This window comes from Schistocerca piceifrons, chromosome 2, assembly GCF_021461385.2.
Source record: "Schistocerca piceifrons isolate TAMUIC-IGC-003096 chromosome 2, iqSchPice1.1, whole genome shotgun sequence".
In the NCBI taxonomy this organism is placed as follows: domain Eukaryota; kingdom Metazoa; phylum Arthropoda; class Insecta; order Orthoptera; family Acrididae; genus Schistocerca; species Schistocerca piceifrons.
Window position 1 is genome coordinate 805202093 of NC_060139.1, and position 26341 is coordinate 805228433.

At 39.4% G+C, this 26341-nt stretch overlaps 1 protein-coding gene across 1 annotated transcript in view; it reads right to left on the reverse strand.

Annotated features, from left to right (window-relative positions):
- The window catches only part of LOC124775875 (androgen-dependent TFPI-regulating protein-like), a 36105-nt gene extending 16803 nt beyond the window's left edge, over nt 1-19302 (reverse strand). Inside the window, exons 1-2 of the mRNA XM_047250708.1 lie at nt 19231-19302; nt 17472-17692 (exon numbers count right to left, since the gene is read on the reverse strand). Coding sequence (XP_047106664.1) covers nt 17472-17692; nt 19231-19302 — 293 coding nt within the window. The remainder of the gene's footprint in view (nt 1-17471; nt 17693-19230) is intronic.
- Between the last annotated feature and the right edge of the window lie 7039 nt (nt 19303-26341).

Below are 26341 nucleotides of genomic sequence, written 5' to 3' on the forward strand. Positions count from 1 at the left end.
CCTCATAGGGACTAAGCTGAAAGGAGACATCTTACATCTTTTCATACATGTGCTTAATTTGACTTATTTTGTATTTAACAGCCAATATTTTGAGTAAACTGATGGTTTTGCTGTGTGTATATCACTGTCTACCATAGTAGTTAAACTTTTTGTGGAAAACTCCAAGGACAAAACACTTCAGTCAGCAGTTTTGAAACCTAAATGCTTTCAGAGATAAGCAGGAAATATGTTTGTATTAAGGCTACAAGGAACAGTAATGCTTCCTTCATTTTTGGAATATCTTAAAACTCCCTCTGTACAACAATCTTCTTCACTATGGAAGTGGAGAAAAATGGAGACCCATTTCTTGATGACATGGTTCTTATGAAAGCAGATGACTCCTTGGATCACAGTGTGTTTCATAAACCAACACACACCAACCTATATCTGTGAGCTACAAGGGTCATCAACACCCCAATGTAGTGATGTATTATAGAATCTTGTTCATAGGCTAGAACTGTCTCAGATCCAGAGAGGTTATCAGCAGAGCTTAACCATCTGGACTCTGTTTTTTTGTTTTGTTTAAATGGATATACTGATAAGCATATTCAAATTGCATTTTGACCAGCATGCACTAAACCTCAAGAGCAGTCAGAAGACATGGAAAACTCCACAAAGATGGTTTTTCTGTTTTTGTACCTTATGTTGATGGCATCTGCTTTAAGATCAGCAGCAATGCTTCCTTCATTTTTTTTAAATATCTTAACTCCCTCCACACAACATTCTGCTTCACCATGGAAGTAGAGAAAAATGAAGACCCCTATCTAGATGTCATGTTTCATAGAAAAGAAAATGGCTCCTTGGGTCACAGTGTGTTTCAGGAAACAACACACACTGACATATATATATCTATGAGCTACAAGCTGTCATCAAGTATCCCTATGCAGTGGTGTACTATGAACTCTTGTTCTTAGGGATAGAGCTACCTCAGGTCCAGAGAGATTGTCAGCAGAGCTTAGCTGTCTCTAATCTGTGTTTGTTTGAAACAGATACTCTGATAAGCATATTTGAAATATATTTTGACTAGCCATGTACTGAACCTCAAGAGTAGCCAGAAGAAATGGGGAACTTCACAAGGATGATTTTTCAAACTTATGTTTATGGCATGTCCTTTAAGATCAGCAGCTGTTTGGCATGAATGCAAATGATGCTGGGTTCTGTTAAAGATGATCTAGGTCTTGTGATGTTAAACTGCTTCTTTATTATTATACTGATTGGTAAGGTACAGTTTGCTTGGGAACTACAATTTACTAGTGTCCATATTTTCTCACCTTGCTATTTTTTCACACTTGAAAATATTTATGGAACAGACTTTGTTTCTCAAACTGCTGCAGTTATTGCTGGATGTTAAGAGTACAAGAGCACCAAAATTCTTGAAATAAATATGATGTTTCTCATAAACAATATTTTGTTTATTGTACTGTCATTTATATCTACATCTACATATATACTCCTCTAGCCACCAAGCAGTGTGTGGTGGAGGGCACTATTCCTGCCAAAGCCAATTCCCCCACCACCCGTTCCACTTGCGGATTGTGCGAGGGAAAAATGACTGTCTGAATGCCTCAGTACAACCTCTAATTTCCCTTATCTTTGAATGGTGATCATTGTGCAATTTCATAGTTGGTAGTAATAATATGTGCTCTACATCCTCAGCAAAGATCTGATTTTGGAATTTAGTGAGCAGCCCCTTCCATTTAGCATGTCGTCTATCTGCAAGTGCGTACCACTTCAAACATTCTATGAGATTTCTAACACTCTCATGATGGCTAAATGCACCTGTCATGAATCTTGCTACTCTTCTTTGGATCTTCTCAATATCGTGAATCAGACCCAACTGGTAAGGGTCCCATACAGATGAACAATACTCTAAGATTGGATGAACTAAAATATTGTAAGCAATTTCCTTTGTTGAAGGACGGCATCACTTCAGGATTCTACCAATAAACTGCAATCTAGAGTTCACTTTACCTGTTACTTGTGTAATCTGTTCGTTCCATTTGAGATCGTTTGAAACAGTCACACCCATATACTTGGCAGATGTTACCACTTCCAAAGGCTGGGCATTTATTTTGCACTCATACATTAATGGGGATTTTCACTTTGCTATATCCAGTAGGTTTGACTTAATAATGTTGAGAGATAACTACCAGCCATTACACCGTGCATTTATTTTCTGCAAATCCTCATTGATTTATTCACAACTTTCATGTGATACTACTTTCCTGTAGATTTCAGCAAACAGTCTAATGCTGCTGTCAATACCATCAACCAGATCATTTATGTAAATTGTAAAAAGCAGCAGACCTATTATGCTGCCCTGGGGCACACCCGATGTTAAGCTTGTTTCTGTTGAGGTCTCCCCATTCAGAATGACATACTGCTCTCTGTCTGTTAGAAAACTTTCTGTCCAACCACATATGTCATCAGATAGATCGTAAGCACGCACAGTGCAGAACTGGGTCGAATGCCTTTCGAAAGTAAAGGAATATGGCATCAACCTGGGAGTCGATATACCAATCCTCTCTTTAATCTTTTTCTTCTGCTTGTTTATCCTTGCTTCTTGAGATCTCTTGTGAAGAGACACAATACAACAAGTTCCATAGTGGTGAGGGACAATCAATCAATAATTTAACTTTTGAAACTGCCGGTTTATTGGCATTTATGAAAGGAAAACACTCTTATACTCTCATGTGGTCAGCAAACGTAGTGTAACATTTTTTGTGTGTAACGGGCCTTACTACATCGCAAATTATTCTAATGAATTAATTAAGCTGCTTTACAGTGTTGCTAGGCAACATAATCAACAAGGTGATGTGTCTCAATTAAAACTGGACCTTGATATTTTGAATAAACCTTCGGTTCATTTTTGTCAAAATCAGCACTTGTCTCAAAATTAATTTCCAACTTCATGCATTAAGTCCTAACACATTTGCAACTATTGTACACAATTTACTGGACAGCTTGATCATGCACTGGCATGTAACATATTTCAAATTGAGCATGCAGGTTTCAGTTTTCCCTAATGGCCTAAATGCATCTTTTGTAATAACATGATGTGTCTATCTCACTTAAAGTTTAAATGAAACTAGATTTAATCTCCATTCAGGTCAAGATCACAAAATAAAATTCACCACAGAGGTCAGCAGACTGAACACATGCACTTTTAGCACTCTAAGTGATAACTCGTCTCGGAATAAAAGCCACACATAAATTCTCACTTTTTTTATGCATACAAGCATCAAAACACCTTTATATTAAACAAATAAATTATGGCATGTAATTACTAATTAAACATTTCCCATTCTGAATAACCTTCAAGAACTTGTATTTCATAATCAATAAAATTTTATGGCCTGAGGGAAATTATTAGTTTGTTAAAATGGATTCAGATTACAGTCAACTCATGTCTGGATGATGACATCATGAATTGACACTTGCTTGGAATGAACGAAATACCTGTACTGAAAAATACTGTCCATTGAGTAATTTACTGACTTTTATAACAAATTTGGTACCGCTTGCATTGCTACATCAGTATCTAGAGCCTGTTGTATATCACGCACAAAGAGGGCCAGCTGTGTCTCGCATGACTGCTGTTTCCTAAAACCGTGCTGGTTTCTACAGATGAGCTTCTCAGAGTCTAGAAAGGTCATTATGTCTGAACACAAAATATGTTCCATGATTCTACAACAAATTGATGTCAGTGAAATTGCCAGTAATTATGTGCATCCAATTTTCTACCTTTTTTGTAGATTACTATGACCTGGGCCTTCTTCCACTCCCAAGGACTGGACCATACATAACAATGTTGGCTCATTATTTGGAAAATTACAAATACATTAATACAGCTCTGTCCAAAACAGTCTGTTTTAGTTAAAAGATACCAACTGAATATACAGATAGTAGTCTTTTTTCTTATTCTCATGACTTCATTGGGAGTGTCATGGCCATTCATCTTAAAGGGTTTGCATCGTATCTCCACAGCAGAACCTGACGAAAGAGAATAAACTGCTTAACTACCAGGTACCCCAAACATAGTAAGATTTCTACTGCCATCCCAGCTTGCAGATACAATGTGTCCATTCCTACAAGAACACATGCACACAAAAATAACTTTTTACAGTGGTGAACATCATTCATTGGCTCGGTTAATGCTTGTGCAACATATCAATTCACAAAAGTGATATATTACACTACATATTCTTCCCTTTGGACAAATGATGTCATCACTATTGCGAAACACAAATAAAAATGATAATTTAAAGTTAAAAACAAATTTTAACCTTCATAATATGTCTTTTAATGATTCATTACAAATTTCAGTCACATGTATGTTAATGGATATAAAAGTGGTGATTATTTGCTATTCTTCAACAGTACTTTTTTTGTAATTGTATGAGGCTTAATGAGATAGTTTTCAAACAAGTTGTGTATTAATAGTTCTGGACCACCCAACAAGAAATGAAGTGTTTCACTCATGTGTCTTTGAATGCAGTGACAGTTGTTGTATAAGAGCACATGAAGCATGTATCCATCCTAACTTTTGACACCTTGTGGATTTATTGGTTATTTTTCATTGAATGCTGTTAAATGTAATGTAGATTCAGTAATCTGAAATACATAGCACTAAATGTACTGCGCTATGCTACACTGCTACTCTGCTAGACTCCACGAAACTTGGCACCAGGGTCATGAGCACACCTTCGGTTGTGCATATTTTAAGGAACTTTTGCACATGTGCAAGTGGTGTGATGTAATTGCCTTACCGACCAAGTACATACGGATTTAATAAAAAATGTGCACAGTTTACAGCATGTAACTGCAAGTTAACGTTAATGCCACTAGATGTCAGCACGCTGCAGCAGTAAAGTATTGTTCATACTATATGTTAATGATCTGTCCACAGAACACAACAGCAAGATACTTAACTATGCAGATGACACAACCGTTGTTAACTGGGGAACTAACGAGAATAATTTGGCCCAAAAGTATTCTGATGTCTTATGTGTTATTTGGATTGAAGAACTACTTCCAAAACAATCACTTAAGCTTAAACATCAATAAAACAAATTTAATGGAATTTCAAATACACCACAAACAAGATGAAATGCAATGGAGTGTTGTGTCTGATGATGGTTCAGAAATAAAATTGAATGATAAAACTTCCTTCCTTGGCATAATGTTAGATAAGCATCTCTCTTGGGAGCTTTATTTCGATTTCTTATGCCAAAAATTTAGCAAATCAGTTTATGCAATGTGGAAAATGTCACAATTTCTTAAATATTAGCAAATGAGTATAATCTACTGTGCTTTAGTGTGTCCATACCTCACATATGGAATTTAAGTATGGGGATGTGCTGCTGCCAAGTATGTAAGTAGGGTATCCATTCTTCCAGAAGAGGCAGTTAGGATCATGTGTAAGCTCAGATATAATGAGTCTTGCAAATCAATTTTTAAAATTAAGAAACTACTAACACTCCCGTCATTATATATTTTTAAAACTGTTCAGGTGATGCTAAAATACAAGCAGTACAATCATCTAAATAGAGAAGTACACATGTACAATACTAGGAGGGATGATGATTATCACCTGGAAAGAAATAATACAAAAAGTGCAGGCAAGAGCCCCTATTACATGGGGATCAAATTTTATAACAAAGTTCCAAAAAAATTAAAAATCTTAAGTGGAAGCTCCCTTGAAATTGCCTTGAAGGAGTTCCTCAGCAATAAGTATTTTTATAGTATTAAGGAATTCCTCTCAGAGGAGTAGAATACTTTCATTTGTATAAATAGTATTTACATGTACAAAAAAAAAGCAACATAAATTTTTAACTGTTAGACCTATTTTATATAATTGTTTCCCACAATGTTATAAGGGGTATTGATCAATATGTAAACTAACCTAAACAAAACCTTGTATTTGTCCATGGAGAATAAATAAATAAATAAATGAACTTTTATCCCCAGTAGCTTGGCATAAATCCCTCTAGCAGCAGCACACTCCTCACACTCCTCAGATATGCCAATTCACTCATTGTGTAGTACAATTAGATTAGACATCAGTATGTGTTATAGTTATACTTACAGGAAACCCTATTTTGTGGGATTCTGAATGAGATGTAGTACATTAAGTTTTGGATTTCATCATATAGTTATCCATTTGAGGCACTGACAGCCATAAAGCGCATCATCATCAATTGTGAGACTGTAGCATTTATTCATGCTTCTGATATCTGACGGTAGCATTTATTCATTCTTCTGATATCTGCTGACCTTATGGTGAGTCAGGTTTGTATATGCAGTAGGCTCACATTGAATATGTCAACATTCATGAAAATCTGTCTCACTAGTTCCTCTGATATTAATTTAAATGTGGGGTCAACGATAGCATGCTAGCACTTATGGTTCTCAGCACCTCATTAATATTGTAATGTTGGTAGACATAACAATGAAAACAATCAATTATTTATAAAATTATTTACTTGGCTAGACAAAAAATTTACTCACCAAGTGGCAGCAGAACACACACACATAAAAGACAGTTGTGATGGGCAAGCTTTCGGAGCCAGTGGCTCCTTCTTCAGACAGAAGGGTTGAAGGGGATGGGTGAAGGAAAAGGACTGGAGAGGACTAAGAAAAGGGGTAGATTTGATGAAAGTCACCCAGAACCATGGATCATGGGAGATTTACTGTATGGGATGAGAAGGAAAGACTGATTGTTGGGGACTGCAGTGAATCAAATTTGAAAACCTGAGAGTTTAAGGTGGAAGACAGGGTAATAAGCAAGATGGAGATTATTACTAAAACATAATACACAAGTTAATAAGAGTGAGAAGCTAAGTGCATGGTATGTAACAGATCTGGGAGACGGTGGTGAACAATATACGGGAAAGACAATGTAAGATGTTGGAAATTACAACGGACTGAAGCAAAGAATAGTTACAGTGAAGAAAAGCTGAGACAGAAGAAATTAATGTAAATTAAGGATAGGTGGGTGGCGAGAACCAAGGACATGTTGTAGTGCTAGTTCCCACCTGTGGAGTTCTGAGAAATTGGTATCTGGGGAAAGAATCCAGGTGGCACATGTTGTGAAACAGGCGCCAAGGTCTCATCATGTTTTCCACCTTCTGTGCTAACCAATTTGTTTATTTGTCTGTATCACCAAGATTACTCAGCACTTTGCCCCAACATCTTATCTAATATCGATTTCCATGCTCATAGATGGGTTCAGCTTCATTTTCATTTTTATTTGCATATAGCAGTTCCATTGTTATTTACGAATTTGCACACAATTTACAGTTCACTACACTGCTTGGCCTTCTCCTGATTGTCTGTCACCAATTCCTTCACAAATTTGACAGGTATTTTCTTTTCCACCATTCACTTATCTTAATTAGAATTATGTATTAATACCTTCAGCTGCTGAAGGGCATTGATATATATCAACGGGGACAGGTGAAAATGCATGCCCCAACTGGGACTCGAACCTGGGATCTCCTGCTTACATGGCAGACACTGTATCCATCTGTGCCACCGAGGGCACAGAGGATGGTGTGACTGCAGGGACTATCTCGCGCACGTTTACCATGAGACCCACATTTTCACCTTATATGTCCACACACTACTTTTGTAGAGTCCCTATCCAACACAATCATTACTTGTGGAAGAAATTCTTACCAAGTCCCATAAGAGTTCGGGTAGTATGTGTGCATCTGCACAGAAGAGGAAGCTCATGGCCGGTATTGCCAGAAATGTACATTGATATGGTGTCTGTTCTTTTGGACATGTCTGCACACATACTACCTGAACTATTACGGGACTTGGTAAGAATGTCTTCCATGAGTAATGAGTGTGTTGGGTAGGGACACTATGAAGGTAGTGTGTGGACATACAAAGTGAGAATGTGGGTCTCGCAGGAAGCGTGTGCGAGATAGTCCCTGCAGTCTCACCATCCTCTGTGCCCTCGGTGGCACAGATGAATAGAGCGTCTGCCATGTAAGCAGGAGATCCTGGGTTCGAGTCCCAGTTGGAGCACACATTTTCACCTGTCCCCGTTGATATATATCAATGCCCGTCAGGAGCTGAAGTTATTAATATATAATTCTAATTTCATTCTAGATGGCTGCAGTTCATCAGTGGTGTCTGCCCTTTCAGACATGTTCAAAAGAACAGACACCATATCCATATAAGTAAATTCACTTATCTTGTGTATACATAATTCTTTCATGTTTTTATGAGTTTGTTTTTTGGGAAATCGCTCTGATCGACTTTTATTGCCATCTTTTACGTCACAGTAATTGCCAAGCTAAGTAGTTAACATTTTCTCCTATGAGTTTCGCTTTCTGTTTACCCAGTTTCTAAAATTCGAATTTTTTCTTGACTTTCTCGATTGATTTTTACTTTTTTTTCTTTTTATCATTTTCTGTATCAATATAGATCTCTCACTCATTACCTCTTATTAACGATTTCTGTACGAATTTTTATGATTTTTCCGACCTTTTTTGTTGATTTTCTTCCGTTTTTCTATCCTTCCACCCTGTGCTTATTTTTTTTTTTTTTTTTTGCCACTCTCACGATTTTCAACTCTCCAAACTGTCCTGTGTTGCCATGATGAATCCCCATCTCATAATACATCCATTCCTTTCGAAAACATGCCTTTGCACTATCAAAACTAAGGTCCCACATTCTCATCACTTAACACTTCTGGGCTGAGATGCTGTGGTCCATACGTAAAACTCTCCCCTGACATTTTGCCTTTGACTGCGGAAGGTATCCTCCGAGGACAAGCAGTAAACTGCAACGAGATCGCGAGTGAGCGGCATATGTATAAGCCATCCAGAGAGTGCCGCCATCAATCATGTGATGTTGGATGAGCTATAATCTCTGATATTGCCAACTTTCTCAATTGAAATTAATCGATTGTCACACTGTTGCTCTAACATCCATATCTTATCCAGCTTAATGCCTTCATCTTTTCTATTAAAATTATTGCAGTGTTTGGCAATCTCAATAGCCTTTCTGTACATTCACGCATAATAATGCTATGTCTTTGCTATGACCGTCATCTCACTAAACTTTATTTCATGATCACCTTCCTGAAACACATGATCCGCTACAGCCGATTTATCAATATGTCTGAGGCGCCAGTTCCTTTTATGTTCACCCAGATGGGTGTTGACACTTATTTTTGTTGTGCCTATAAAGACCTTTCCACAACTGCACAGACACGTGGTGTAGCTAGAGGATGTCGTTTATCTTTTGTGGATCTTAAACATTGTTTTATTTTTGTGTTGGATCTGAAAACAGTTTCCACATCACACTTGCTTAAAATTTTTCCAATGCAATCAGATAAATGGTAAGAACACTTTCCCCTTGGGTTGGTGTTGATCCTCGTCCATCCTGGTTGTCAGTCTAGGGTGTAGTGCATGATCCATCTCTCTGTTGGAATACCCATTCTTCTTGAAGGTCGCTCTATGGTGTTCAATCTCACCATCTAAGTGAGCTAGTTCACATATTTTGTGTGCCCTGTCTATTAATGTTTTAATCACCCCTCTTTTATGTCTTGGTTGGTGGTTAGAATCTTTCTGCAGATAATGATCAGTGTGTGTGTCTTTTCTGAAAACCTTATGACCCAATGATCTGTCCTCTCATTTGATTACAGACACATCTAAGAAGTTCAGATGACCACCGATTTCCTTTTCCATAGTGAATTGAATTCTTGGATTAATACTATTCAGATGTAACAGGAAGGCATCCAGTTCCTTTTCCCCATGGGTCCATATAACAAATGTATCGTCTACATAACGATACCATCTCTCTGGTCTTTTTCTAGCTGTTTGCAGTGCACATTGTTCAAAGTTCTCCATGAACAAGTTAGCCACAACTGGACTGAGAGGACTTCCCATAGCCACCCCATCAATCTGTTGATAAAAAAACATTATTATACCAAAAATAAGTTGTTGTAAGGCAATGTCTGAATAATGCAAAAATATCACTAGGAACAATGCCCGCTATACATGTGATCGCTTCATTCACTGGGATCATGGAAAACAGCGACACCACATTAAAACTGACCAGGATATTATTAGTGCTCACACTAATTTCCTTAATAATATCAATGAAATATTATGAATTTTAACATGACTGTCAGTTCCACTAACATGAGGTTTCAGCAGTGAGGCAAGGTGTCCAGCTAATTCATGAGTGGGAGACCCTATTGCGCTAACTATAGGTCTCAAAGATATCAGTGGTTTATGGACCTTGGATAACCCATTGAGTCTGGGCGAGTAAGCTTCTGATTTAAAGAGTTGCTTCTTGTTGAGTGAAGAGAGGGAAGACGCTTTCACCAATTGATGGGTCATTTTTAAAATCTTCGATGTCGGATCCTTCTGAAGTTGTTTGTAATTGTTGGGATCCACAATGTCCATGATTTTTTCCTGATAATCTTTACTCTTCATTATGACAGTAGCGTTGCCCTTATCTGCAGAAAGCACGATGATGTTTTCATCTGCATTGATGTCCCTCAGTGCCTTCCTTCGTGCCTGTGATAGATTATTGTTAGGTAGCTTACATGTGTGCAAAATTCTAGCTGTTTCCATTCTTATAACATCAGTGGACTGAAGTGACACCTGATGGATACCTGCCTCAACATTAGCCACAATATCTTCCGTACTGAAACTTCATCTGCAGTCAAGACTTTGTCTGACAGGTTAATAACTGTCTGAGAATTATCCTCTCTTGTGCCTCCTGATGTGTTCTTCTGTAAGCTATCAAACTTCTTCTTTTGTCTAATCACTGATATTTCTGCGCTTAATTCCATAGCTCCAAATGTAAGGTTGTCAATCTTATTCCAATCGTCATACTGCATGGTATAACTAATGATAATATGAAGTTGAAATAGCTTACTATTGGCTTCTGCCAGTGCTCGCCGCGCCTGGTGAATCCTCTCTCGTAACATTGCTGATTCCATATGGCTGTAAATTCAATGAGCTTGTGCTGAGCAGAACATCCTCTTCACTTGCAGAAATTTTGGAACAGTTGACATGTCCCTGCAGCATAACAGGAAGGTGAGCGAACACAGTTGTTGTGACTTCTTCTTGCGCATGCCCTCGAAACGTTGAACCGATGCTGACATATCCTCCCCGTAGAGGTGTTTGATCATAGAATGAAGGCTTTCACGGCAGGTGTTGTCATCACTTAACACTTCCGGGCTGAGATGCTGTGGTCCATACCATGAAAATAAAAGAATGTTTAAGATCCATAAAAGATAAACGACATCCTCTAGCTACACCAGGTGTCTATAAAATTCCGTGCAGTTGTGGAAAGGTCTATATAGGCACAACAAAAAGAAGCATCAACACCCGTCTTGGTGAACATAAAAGGAACTGCTGCCTCAGACATATTGATAAATTGGCTGTAGCGGATTATGTGTATCAGGAAGGTGATCATGAAATAAAGTTTAGTGAGACAACCATCTTAGCAAAGATGTTGCATTATTGTGCATGTATGTACAGAGAGGCTATTGAGATTGCCAAACACTGCAATAATTTTAATAGAAAAGATGAAGGCATTAAGCTGGATAAGATATGGATGTTAACATTACAGCAACAGCATGACAATCAATTAATTTCAAATGAGCAAGTTGGCAATATCAGAGATTATAGCACAGCCGACATCACATGATTGACGGTGGCGCACTCTGGATGGATTATGTATACAGCACTCACTCGCGCTCTCATTGCAAGTGAAACATCAGGGGAGAGTTTTATGCATGGACCACATCATCTCAGTGCAGAATTGTTAAGTGATGACTACACTTGCCATCATAGCCTTCATTCTATGGTCCCACATTCTGTTTCTTGAAACCCGCTTGTCCCTTGGAGTTACTCCAAAAGTCCTAACACTGAAAGTCCCCATTTCTGGATGCAATCCTATCCTACACCAAGATCTTCTACAGTTTCCAATATAGCAATCTCTTGCTCTTACCTGGCTAATCTGTGACCTATATGCCTCATCAGCAATTTTCCACTCTACCAGACGTCTCTCCTACAAAATCCTGCAGTTATTTGACCCTCATGTTTCCTAGAATCATATCATCTGCCAAGCCAACTTCAAACTGCAACAACATGCCACCTTCTCCTAAACTACCTGTATGGTGTTATTTCCCTTCCTGTACTTCTGCAGCTCCCTAAACAGCCACACCATCAACCACCACTCCTCTCCTACAAACCGAGTTTGGCCAACCTCCTTAACATTCCACAGCCTTCACCACTGGCTCCCAGACCAAGAATAACCCATAATACCAAAAAAGTCACAACTGCAGTGTCCTCAACATCTCATCTAAAGCACTCTCCCATCCTGAATTATCTATATTATCTAAGGGCCTCACTTCCAGCCCTAAACCTGCATTTGATCATACTGCTTTGGTGAAGGACCTCCTTTCCTTCAAATGTAATATCCATTGGAAATATCACTGTGCAACCAAACCCCAAAACCTTTCAAACCTGACATTGAACCCTGCATTGAACAGTTCACACCACGATCTCAACTTGATCCACCACCACTACCTCAGAATCATCCCTTACAAGCCTTTCGAGAATTCCTCACATCCAGCATTGCCTCACAATCCTTCCTCAGGTCCCTACAACATGACTCTAACCTGTCCTCTGCAGAACTCCAGGCCCTACATTCCCTAAAAGCTGATGACTCCATCATTATCCTCCCAGCAGACAAAGGATCTATCACTGTAGAACTTGACCAAAAAGGAGTATGTTAGTGAAGGCCTACGTCAGTTGTCTGACACCTCCACATACAGCATCTGCCATCAAGATTGCATCCCTGTGATTCAAACTGACTTGCAGTCCCTCCTTAAAACCTCAGGGCCCTCACAAGGACTAACACCTTAATCCATTGAACTTCTCACCCCAACCAAACCACGCACCCCCACCTTTTAGCTTCTTCCTAAGATCCACAAATCCAATCATCCTGGCCATACCATACTTGCTGGCTTCAAATCACCCACCAAATGTATATATGCCTTAGTTGATCAACACCTGCAACCAATAGTACAAGAACTCCCAAAGATACCAAGCATTTCCTAGGTTGTCTGAAATCTGTGACTGTCCCACTCCCACCACACACCTTGCTTGCCTCCATTGATGCCATATCCCTCTGTACCAACATCCCCGATGTATATGACTCGTCTGCTGCTGAACATTTCCTCAGTCAGCACCCACCTGATTCCAAACCTATGACATCCTTCCTACTCACCTTAATCAACTTTATACTTACCAACAATTACTTCACCTTTGAGAAGCAGACATACAAACAGATCAAGGGTATGACCATGGGAACTAGAATGGCTCCTTCCTGTGCCAACCATTTCATGGGTTGCTTGGAAGGGGCTTTCCTGGGATCCATTTGTGTTCAGTCTCTGGTTTGGTTGAGATACATTGATGACATCTTTATCATATGGTCTCATGGTGAGGCCGACCTGCTAAGATTTCTGGAATCCCTCTCCCAATTAAATTTCACATGTCCTAATCCGAATCCCATGCCACTTCCCTTGATGTTGATCTTGTCCTCACCAAAGGCCAGTTACACACATCCATCTACATTAAACCTACCAACAAACAACAATATTTACATTTTGACAGTTGCCATCCTTTCCATGTCAAACATTCCCTCCCATACAGCCTTGCCATCTGAGACAAACATATTTATTCGGATGCAGACTCCTTACAGCAATACACCACCATTCTTACCTCTGCCTTCACTGCATATAATTACACCCCCAGTCTAGTTAAAAGCAGATTTTCCAGGCCATCACGTCCAATCCAGATATTGTTGATCCCTCCACAAAACAACTTCACAGCACTCCATTGGTGACTCAGTATTATCCTGGTCTGGAATGTGTTAATCAGCTATGTCAACAGTGCCATGATTTCTAAAATCATGCCCTGAAATGAGATCCATTCTGTCTGAAATTTTTCCAACCACACCTAGAATAGCTTTTCATCACCCTCCCAATCTCTGCAATATTCTTGTCAGACACTATGCTCCTTCTGCACCCATCTCCCTACCCAATGGCTCCTACCCGTGTGACCATCCCTGCTTCAAGACTTGCCCTATGCACCCTCCTACCACCAACTTAATAGAATGAGTGAGAAGAGTCTAGTTTTTAGAGGCAAGCCGCCACCCTCAATAAGCTCCATCGGGATGCTGTCAGGTCCAGGAGCCTTCCCAGGTTTCACACTCTTGAGTGCCTTGCAAAATTCTTGAAAAGTTGGAGGATGAGCCATCCAGGGTTGTGGAGGGTGCTGTGGGACATTTTTGAGAAAATCTCCAGTGGCAGTAGAAGGGCGGTTTAACAGTGAGCTGAAGTGCTCTTTCCAACGATTTAAGATGTCCTGACTTTCAGTAAGAATGGTGGAGTTGACAGCAGCTTTCAGTGTTCCTGATGAGGAGCGGATAGGTCCATACAGCTCTTTAATACCAGCGTAGAAGCCACGCAGGTTCCTTGCATCGGAAAGATTTTGGAGTTCTGTGGCTTTCTGTTGCCACCATTTGTTCTTGATTGCTTGTATTTCACTTTGACATTTCTGCTTGAGTTCTTGAAAGTGTGCTTTCTTTTCAGGGCAGAACGGATCTTGAGCAAGGGACATGTAAGCATCCTGCTTCGCATTGATGATGGTTTGGATTTCTCCATGGTTGTCATCAAACCAGTCACTTCTTTTCCGTACACTAAAACCAACAACATTCTCAGCAGTTTCTTTGATGATGTTCTTTAATGTGGTCCATTCTTGTTCGACTTCATCTGTGGTTGCTGGAGCTTTGTTAAGTTGTTCAGACAGTATGTCTTGGAAGTGTGAGCGAACGTTTTTGTTGTTCAGGTTGCTTATGTTGAATTTTCTGCATGGTGGGTTTGAAAAGTGGGATCGTGGCTTGCGATACTTCGGTACTCTCAAACGGCTGACTAAAAGTCTATGGTCAGTCCAGCACTCATTGATGTTTAGTGCTGCTTTTGTGATGAGAATGTCTTTCTTGTCATGCTGTCGAGTAATAATGTAGTCTATAAGATGCCAATGTTTGGAGCGTGGGTACATCCATGTGGTCTTAGAATGGTTAGGCAAGTGGAATTGGGTATTGGAGATGGAAAGCTCATGCTCAGCACATAGACCAAGAAGTAACAACCCATTTGCATTACAGTTTCCAAACCTTGTTTACCCATGATGTCTCTGGCATTGAAATCACCAAGTAAAATTAATTTATCTTGGATGGGTATCTTAGAGAGAGTGCTGTTCAGTTGGTGGTAGAACTGATTCTTTGTGTCTTCATCACTGTCTAAAGTAGGAGCATATGTAGAGATGAAGGTGATGAAACTGTCTGAACCAATGGGTACTCTAAGAATCATCAGTCTTTCATTAATTGAGACAGGTGTAAGTCGAAGATCTTTCACTATTTTCGTTTTTATGGCAAATCCTGCACCATGGATGCATGGTTCTCCTGCATCCTTTCCCTTCCAGAAGATGGTGTACCCTGAACGTACCTCACTAATGTGTCCCTCACCTGAGAGTCTTGTCTCACTCAAGGCAGCTATAGCTATACCTAGCCGGGCTAGTTCTTGGGTGGTAAGAGCGGTTCTTCTCTGTGGCCTGTAATTGTTCATGTCCAGGAGGGTCCTGACATTCCATGTCCCTATTGTCATAACCATTTCATTCTTCTTTTGTTTACGTCCACAGTATAAGGAGTGACCTACTGGGTGCGGAATCCCAGCCCGGTTCAAGTGTGACTTCCGATGTTTACCCCACATTTTCTAGGGCCTTCCCCATTCAGGGTGGGCAGCGGTCATCCTAAATAGGTCTGCTCAGTTGCTGATGCAGGACCGGATTCCTGAGTAGTCACACGGGTTCTCAGGAAGGTGATCATCACACACTTGCCGCCAATGTGCAGGTCCAGACTAGTAGCTTCCAGCCTCACTCAGAGCTTGCTACAATTGTCCTTATCCCATCGCCATTGGTCTTTAGAGAAAATGACTGGAGAAATTGCCATTTGCGTGAATTTGTTTAAGGTGGATTACTGCTTGCGAGGAAGTGACCCACACACTATGATTCTGGAACAGTTCATCACGGCACATATGTATGTGACTTCAGGTACCAGAACTGCAATGAACTGCCACAAGCTCAATGATGGCTGAGCGGTGCCTTCACAGCCAGTTCATATGGCATGACCTCTCCCACCTCCACAATCGTTGAGAACCTGGGATATAAGATCCGTCTTCTGCTCGCTTTGCCATTGGGTCGAAGGGTAGATAATAGATACTAGAGAGGAAAGTGAAAGACACCATTGGGCCTTGGAAACCTAATACCTTTGGGGTCGAAGAAACCAAGAGTTGGCCAAGGGAGGCCGGATAGGAAAGCAAACAGGAGAAGACTGACACAAGTAAGTGGAAGTAATGCCAGGCTTAGCTAAGGGCCCGTGTGGTTGCCAACCACACACTCCCCAGATGGGAGCCCCCTGCGGGGGCATATAATAAGCATAATTTGTTGAAATGTAATAATTTATGTTTGATTTTTGGCCTGGAAGGTAATTCATTAAATAATATGTATGTTGAGGATTGTGTACATTTGTCTGAAAAAATAAAAAATTGCGTAAACTCCCACTTTTGCAAAAATGTGGAACGGAGAGTAGCTTAAACTTAAAACATTATTTTGTTGTTGCCATAAACTGTATTTATTATGTGCAAAATAACAAAATTCCACAAAAACAGTTTTTTTCTTTTTTGAGACAAGTTGTGCATATTATTATTATTATTATTATTATTATTATTTTATTGTTATTATTGTTGGTGGAAGTGGCTGCAGTTTAAATATACTGATAAGCATTAATGTTATAAGCAGATGCTGTTAATTTCACACTCTCACATTTATCTGACACTAAAAATTTGTGAAGACCCAAAATGCATATTAACGAGCCGCCACTGTTTGAATTTACATGATTATAGAGCTTACAATAGGTGTAACACAGTCAGCCTACTCCAGTTAATGTCTAATGTCAGAGATGTACATGTTCAGATATATTTAATGTGTGGCTGTTGGCTACTAAATGTGAGTTACTGGGTTGTGAGTTGAATCTGAGGCTGTATTTCATTTTATGCTGGTGTAACATGCTGTAATTTCCCACAGTTCTGAAGATGCTTGCATGTGATGAGTGAAACAAGTCAATAATGGAATGTTGCATAAAACTTGTGGCTGCTCCAAAATATTAATATTACTGTTATGTTGAATTTCTATGCAGTTGAGCTATCAAAATATTATTAAAGAACAGAGTAATTAAAATTGTAGCATGATCAGAACCTAGTAACTAAAAACCATAAATGATTACTAAAAATGTTTGTTATTAAGAAACAGAAGTTTTCATGTAGTACTTACCATATAGCATAAGCAACTTGACTTGCTGTGATACCCCAAACAGCCTTCCGTCGTGAAATAGTATACCAGTTAGATGTTATAAACATTTCAGCAAATACACTCACACTGCTAACTGTATGGAGGCCATGGTTTAACCAAACAGAAAAACACTGATCCAAAATTTTAGGAAATACCAGTTCACGGTCTATTAAATATATACTCCAAAATACCAATGATATAGCCTGTGTAAGAAGAAATGATTGTATAAAAAAGTGTCTCACTTCTACCTACTCACATTAGAAGATGTTTTGCATTCATCCCAGTTCCAGAACTCCTGAAGATAGATGTTGACTGTGGATATTGTATCACAGACACAGTCCCTTTGATTGTTCAGAGATGTCACTAAACCTGCTGAATATGTAAACAACCATGCATGAGCAGCACCTATTAGATGGAGGGGTTCCGACAGCTGATCAGTTCCAGTCATTCCACCAGGAAGGAGGTACATGGCTCATGTTGTCTGTAGTTCAACCATGCCTAGATGGTCAATACCACAGTTTGATCATGTCCACATTGTTACTTTATGCCAGGAAGGGCTCTAAACAAGGGAAGTGTCCAGGCTTCTCGGAGTGAACCAAAGCGAAGTTGTTTGGACACAGAGGAGATACAGAGCGACAAGAACTGTCAGTGACATGCCTGACTCAGGCTGCCCAAGGGCTACTACTACATTGGATGACAGCTATCTATGGATTATGGTTCAGAGGAACCTGACAGCAATGCCACCATGTTGAATAATGCTTTTCGTGCAGTCACAGGACATCGTGTTATGATTCAAACTGTGCATAATAGACTGCATGATGTGCAACTTCACTCCCGACATCCATGGTGAGGCCCATCTTTACAACCATGACACAATGCAGTGTGGTACAGATGGACACAAGAACATGGTGAATGGACTTGCTCAGAATTGGCATCACGTTCTCTTCACTGATGAGTGTCGCATATGCCTTCAACCAGACAATTGTCAGAGATGTGCTTGGAAGCAACCCGGTTAGGCTGAACACCTTGATTACAGTGTTGTCCAGCGAGTGCAGCAACGTGGAGGTTTCCTGCTTTTTTGGGGTGGCATTATGTGGGGCCAATGTACGCAGCTGGTGGTCATGGAAGGCGCAATAATGGCTGTATGATAAGTAAATGCCTCCCTCTGACCAATAGTGCAACCATATTGGCAGCAGATTGGCGAGGCATTTGTCTTCATGGCCAATGATTCACACCCCCATCATGCACATATTGTGAATGACTTCCTTCAGGATAACAACATCGCTCAACTACAGTGGCCATCATGTTCTCCATACATGAACACTATAAACATGCCTGGGATAGATTGAAAGGGGCTGTTTATGGACGACATGACCCACCAACCATTTTGAGGAGCTGTGATGAATCACTATTGAGGAGTGGGACAATCTGGACCAACAGTGCCTTGATGAACTTGTGGACAGTATGCCACAATGAATACAGGCTTGCACCAATGCAAGAAACTGTGCTACTGGGTATTAGAGTTACCGATGTGTACAGCAATCTTGACCACCACCTCCAAAGTTCTCACTGTATGGTGGTACAACATGCAATGTGTGGTTTTCATGAGCAATAAAAAGGGCAGAAATGATGTTTATGTTAATCTCTATTCAAATTTTCTGTGCAGGTTCTGGAACTCTCGGAACCGAGGTGATGCAAAACTTTTTTTGATGTGTGTATCTGCAGTTGTGTATGGGACTACCATATCTCTCAAAAGTGACATAGTTTTCCCATCATTGTTATGTAATCTTAAAATATTCATTGAATTACACATTTTTATGTCAGTCACTTATATCATAGGATAATGTAAAGTTCTCCAGAAAGATCTTCCTACAGTAGATAAGAGGGTAAACAAAAACTGAGGTTAGCATCTGTATAATCAAGTGTCATGTAGTTCCTGCTCAAGATGATTGAAGAAAATATTTAAAACCAAAGTATCAACATTTTCAGCATATAATAATTCAGTAAGAACTTATTCAGTTGTTGAATTTAAAGAGATATGATTTATAGCAGCTGGTCTGCACCATTTTCAAATTTATCTTCACGCCTTTCCTGCACCAGGCTAATAATATAACTCAAGTAACTCTATGCCTAAATAAATTCATGGCTTAATACCAGAATATCTGCTTTGATTCTTGGGTTAGTCCATTCATGAACCATGGACCTTGCCATAGTGGGGTAACTTAACATGACTCAGTGACACAGGAAGACCAAACTAACATATGGTTCCTTAAGAGAGGCAGCAGCTCTTCCAGTAGATGCAGGGACAATCATCTGATGACTGACTTACCTGTCCTAATAACATTAATCAACATGACTTTGTTAAGCTGTAGTGTGAACTGCTGGAAGAAAGGGAAAATTACAGCTGTTGTATACCCAGAGACATGCAGTTTACCTATATGGATCAATGGTGATGACATCTTCTTGAGTAAAATGTTCCAGAAGTAAAACACTCCCCGATTCGAAACTGTGGGAGGATCTTGTCATTAGGAAAAATTCTGATGTTCTATGGGTCAGGTCATGGATTGTTAGATTCTTAATCAGTTAGATACATTATAGAATCTAAAAAGGGAATGGGATGAGTTGAAGTTAGATGTAGTGACAATTATTGTAGTGCAGTGCCAGGAAGAACAGAACTTCTGATCCATTGAGTACAGTGGTTTCAGTGTATAATCAGATATGGGTAACGCATAAGTAGGACTAACCATGAATAAGAACATAGGACTGTGAATGAACTACTGTGAAAGGGAAAGTGAAGACATTGTCATATCTAAGATAGATAAAAAGCCAAAGCCCACTACAATAGTACAAATATATATGGCCACTGTCTCAGTAGCTGATGAAGAGGTAAAAATAATGCATGATGAGATAAAAGAAATCTGTCAATTGGAATGTGATGGAGGGCTTTAATTAAATAGTAAGAAAAGGAATTATTCATCATTTGTCTTTACAGCTCTTCCAGTAGCCATGGTGCACACATAATTGCTCGACATCAGGCCCACCTGTTACTCAAACAACTATTTATACATCTACATAAACCCAAACATATTCAGTACCTTTGTATGAAACAAAATTACATTTATAGATAAAGTGATTTGTCAACTCACAAGCCAAACTCAGAGTAACGCCATTTAATTGTGGATGACAAGCTACCAATACCCAATAATGTATAAAGGGTCCTATGTAACCAAATAATGTGGAAAAAATAGAGCAAATGACAACAAACAAAAACTGTTTTGGGGCCTAATTTCATTATAATAATTTTTTATGTTTTATAGAACTGAATAAACAAAACATACTGATGCAGGCACAAAGGTGCTGAAACATCTTTGAGTTTATCTAAAAAAAACAGTTGCTTACATAACAGGCAGATATTACATCCAATAATTTAGGGAAAGATAGAGAAGGAAAAATAGAAGGAGAGCATGGACTGAGGAAACACAGGGAAAGAGTAAGCTACCAGATAAAAGTTTCATCTGAACACAATTTAATGATTATAATCACTTGAATTAAGTCTCATGAAAGAAGGTTGTACACAGGGAAGAGACTGGGAGACATCAGAAGATTTCAGATAGGTCATATACCATAATGATAGGAGAGAGATTTGGAAACCTGATTCTACCCTGTTATTCTTATGTTTTGTAGCATGGGGGTTTTCATTATATGTAACAAAAAATATTAATGGGTAAATGTACTGGAATGTTAGTGTAAAAATTCCAAGATCCTTAAAGAAACCTCTGAAAGATAAGTGGTTCTGTACTTTAAACACTGTAATAAAAAAATGATATTTTCTCCAAGTTTTCAATTGCTAGTAAGCTACAGAATCGCTTCTCGAGGAAACTCAACTTACGTTGAGTCATTCATCATGTTCCATAGATTCCATCAATATGGATAATTTTCCGAGATGTGGAACAGATAAAGGTACAAACATTGAACTAAACTCACAAATAAGTCCTGCTTAACTGCAAGTTATATCAATAGTGCCAATATGCAAGCCATGAATATTTTTTTAAAAATCTTGTAGAACAATGAAGTTAAAACAGTAATGACACATTTTTTGTACTTCAAATCTGTACATACAGCAGAGTCCTGCTAATCTGAACCCCAGTAATCCGATCGTTTGGTTAATCTGAACATGAAAAATGTTAGTCTAAGTATGGAAAACTGGGTGGTAAACTGCTGTACATACACATTATTTTAATTTACACAGTACAGTAAACATGTATTAGAAAAATTGGCAAGAAAACATTAGGTTTAAACAATGCATAACAATGAAAGAAAAGCTGTCAAACTTACTTAAATACAGTGGACATTTTATACCTACTTTTTAGATAACAAAAACTCAGTCATTGTTTTTTGGCATAATAAAGACAGTTTGTTATAAGATGTATAGTTGCGCTATCATCTCATAAACATCAAATCAGAGGGTGTAGCAGTGGACTGTTGTTCCAAATAGTGAAGTGCAAGGTCAAGGGCTTCTGCTGCATCAATGTGTGGCACCTCCATCACAGGAGTCCACTTCTTCCTAGTCTTGAGTCACAGCAGCAACTGAATCAGTGTCAGTAAGATTGTCCTCCACACATGCCCCATTCACTGCCATCCACTCATTTACACCTCCTACACTAATGTCTTCACATCCAGAGATTGTCTGTATTATTTGTCATAGATTTTCCTCTTCATTTTCAACTAGGTTGTCCTGAAATTCGATAGATGTCCACAGTTTTCTCCACAATTTTCTCCACAATGTTCTCAGAGTATTTTCTGAAATATTCTGTCATGCTTCAGTGGCCCAATAAACAACATCCTTCACGTTGGTATTTTTTATTTTGTCCACTATAGGAATGCAATCATCTTGGATCAGCGTTCTTAAAAATTGTTTTCTGTAAGTCAGTTTTAATGTTTGCAGTACGCCCTTGTCCATCAGCTGTAGAAGTGGTGTAACATTCGGCGGCAAAATCTTCGCCACAATTTCTCCATCACATAATTCCTTGGTGCTGGGGTGACATGGCACGTTATCAATCGAAGGGATTGCTTGGGGAGACAAATGGCTTTCCTTAGTAAACCTTCAAATGGAGGGAACAAACTGGTCATGAAACTATTCTTTGAACAGCTTACCATCCATCCATGCATTCTTCTGGTTGTGATAATATAGAGGCAGGGATGTCATGTTGCAGTTTTTAAAAGCTCTGGGCCTAGCAGATTTGCTGATCAGCATTAAAGGCAGCTTGTAATTACCAGCAGCATTGCTGCATGCTAATAAAGCCACACGATTTTTGCACATTTTAAAACCAGGAGCATTGATGCCAGGCTTTTTGATGGCAATGCCATCAAATTAAGTCCAGTCTCATCAGCGTTATAAATTTTTTGGGGAGAATACTTTCGCTCTCTTATCATTTTTTCAAACTCACCCAAGTATTCCTTCACTGCATCATGGTCAGAAGAAAGCTCCTATCCAGTAATTGTTAGCTAATGAATTCCATGACATTTTTTGAATCTGTCCAACCATCCCATACTTGCTCTAAAAGACTCATCACCATTCATTAATTCTTTCAGGTAAGCAGCCTTCTCCTGAAACAGTTCTCCACTCAAAGGAGTTTCCATTTCTTTCCTGCATAAACCAAAGGAAAAGGGCTTCATCCACTTTATCATACTGGGACTGTTTCAACATCTGCTGAATTTTGAATGTTTTACCTGAAGATGTTGCACAGGACTGTTCAAGCTTCACTCGGTTCTTCTTCCAATCACAAATGGTTGCTTTACCAACACCCAGTTCCATTGCCAATTTAGATACATCCTCGCCATTGTCTACCTGCTTCAAAGCATTCAGTTTTTCTTTGAGAGTTAACATTGTATGTTTCATTTAACTCATGACAAAAATGTGTACACCACTACACCTAAATGAATACAATACAACTGTTAAATGTGTCAGCAATCAAGAACTAGCATAACCAAGTGCTTTGCGAGCCAACTGGCAGCACACCGACCTCAGACACTATAAAAGTATCCACAATGCTCAACACCAAGGGCAGGGAGTGAGAGTGAGCCATTGTTCACACACTTGTTCCCATTTGTTACCATTGTGTTCCTACTTATCTGCTTGGTATACTTCATTCTTGAAACTTGTCACCATAATTCTGGCTAATCCGAACAAATCGGTAATCCGAACAAGGTTCAGTCCCAATTACTTCGGATTAATGGGACTCTACTGTACTCTGATAAATAAATCAGATTATTTAATTTTGTTGCAAAAATTGAATTTTCATTGGCAGTAAGAGATAAGTAATTATATTTTTGTATTACGCAGGGCCTGTTCGAGGTCCAAGTGACACAAGCCACTGCTTGGGGGCCAAACTGAGAAGAGCACTAGAGGTGCCACAATTGTAAGATTTCTACACAGGATGTATCACAATTAGTGGCAGCTGCTTTGGTGCGAAGCTGAAAGGCAAGGCAAGATTTGTATACAGTATGTATCACAATTAATAGCAAAAACCAACATGGGTGAGAATGTACAAAGGAAAAGAAAGGAGAGGGGCATCAAATGGCAAGTCACTTGTTTGGAAAAATATTCTCAAACAGGCCATGGCATTACAATAAGTAACCTATGTGTGTTTTTACTCAAAATCTTTAGGTATTATGATAAATAATTTTGCTTTGGTACAAATATCATATTTTTGATAAACTGAAAACTTTCCTCTCTGTATGGAACTTTGTCCACCATTGTCTTTGCCTCTGTTGTAAGTTTACATTTCATATTTGGAGTATTATGAAGTCATCTTTTTGTATTACAAAAATATGCAATTTAGGTGTTACACCACATGATCTAGTCAAAACACATTATATTTAGTATGATCAAACAATGGAAACCTCAGGTAGGAATATCAGCAATGTGGGAAAAGATTGATTGCTACTTACTGTAAAGGTGACATGTTAAGTTGCAGACAGGCACAATTAAAAGACACTTACTCAAAGCTTTTGGCCACAGTATTCATCAGCAAAACAGAAACACACACCATTTGTACACACAAGCAAGTACACCTCAGACACACATGACAGTCAACTCTAGCATCCCAGGCCAGAATGTAACTATCAGGTGGAATGCAAGCAACAATCTGGGAGGGCAAATCAGAAACACACACCATTCATACACACATGCAAGCATACCCCATACACACATGACTACCATCTCTAGTGTCTCAGGCCAGAATGCAACTATCATGTGGAATGCAAGCAGCAATCTGGGAGCGGCAAGGAAGGGGAAGGGGTAGTAGTGTATGGGTGGCGAGGACTAGAATACCAACAGGTGCAGCATGAGGAGGTTGTGGGGTAGAGAGGTGGGGATAAAAGGAGAGGAGTGGGAAAAGATGGGTGGCTGGGTTGGCAGACAGGGGAGCAAGCAAATAGGGTAAGAGACAAGATTTCTGAGGAGATGATGGGGCAGAGCGGGTGGAAAAAGTTGGGTGGAGGGTGTAGGGACAGTATCTTACCAAAGGTTGAGGCCAGAATACCTACAGGAATGGAGATTGTTTTCTAAGGATAACTTCCATCTGCACAGTTCAGAAAAGCTTGTGGTTGAGGGGAGGATCCAGGTAGTTAAGCAGCCACTGAAGTCAAGCATGTTATGTTCAGCCACATTTTATGCCAAAGGGTGGTCTACTTTGTTCTCAGCCACAGTTCAGTGGTGGCTGTTCATCTTGCTTGGTAGTCATACAATATGAAAGGCTGTGCAATGATTGCAGCAGAACTGATAAATGTTATGGCTGCTTTCACAGTTGGTCAGGCCTCTGATGGGGTAGGATAAAAATGTAACAGGACTGGAATGAGAAGTGCTGGGTCAGTGGATTGGGCAGGTCTTACACCTGGGCCTTCCACAGGCATATGATTCTTTTGGGGAGGGGTTGGGATTGGGAGTGGCATGGGGATGGACTAGATATTGTGGAGGTTGGGTAGGCATTTGAACACCTCTTTAGGAGGGGTGAGAAGTATCTCAGACAGAAAGTTCCTTATTTTAGGGTAAAGCAAGATGATTGGTAATCAAAGCCCTGGCGAAGGATGTGGTTCAGTTTTTCCAGTCCAGGGTGGTACTGGATGACAAGGGAGACACTCCTTTGTGGCTGGTTTTTGGGGGTGGTGGGAGGACTGGGGTTGTGAGGGGATATGGCATGGGAGAGCATTTTGCAGGCTATGTCTTGAGGATAGTGCCTGCCCTTGAAGGCCTTGGTGAGACCTTCAGCATACTGAGCAAGGGTGTTCTTTGTACTGCAGGTACGCCATCCCTGGATACAATTGTTTCGTATCTTAAATTTTATTGTTGACATATAAACAAATATAAACCCTGTAATAATTGTAAACACTTGGAAGATGAAATGCTACTATTCTTAAAGGATCTATTTGGCTCTAGTTGGAAACATGTTAGCAAAGCAAAGTAATTAACAAAGCAAAGCAAAGCAAAGCAAAGTAATTAACAGTTTTGTCAAAAGTATTGTTTGTGTAACTTGTATATATGGTATTTCCATGATTTAAACAACTAATTTGGCTTAACCCTTGTAGTAGGAGAAACTGAAAAAAAGAATCAATTTTTTCAACGTATTCAGTTAATTTAATGAATTAAGTTTTAACTGTAAGTTCTGTAAATTTAACTTTGAACAATGTGTAGTTTCAGCACCTATTATTGTGAGGACATATAAGGGCCCAATTTTTGACCCAGACACAGTCAGTCCATGGCTGAGTTTAAGACGAGAAACCCTGTGTCAGTTAGAATAACAACAATGCTTCAACTTAACTATGAAATAAGTGTTATACAATTAGGCCATGTG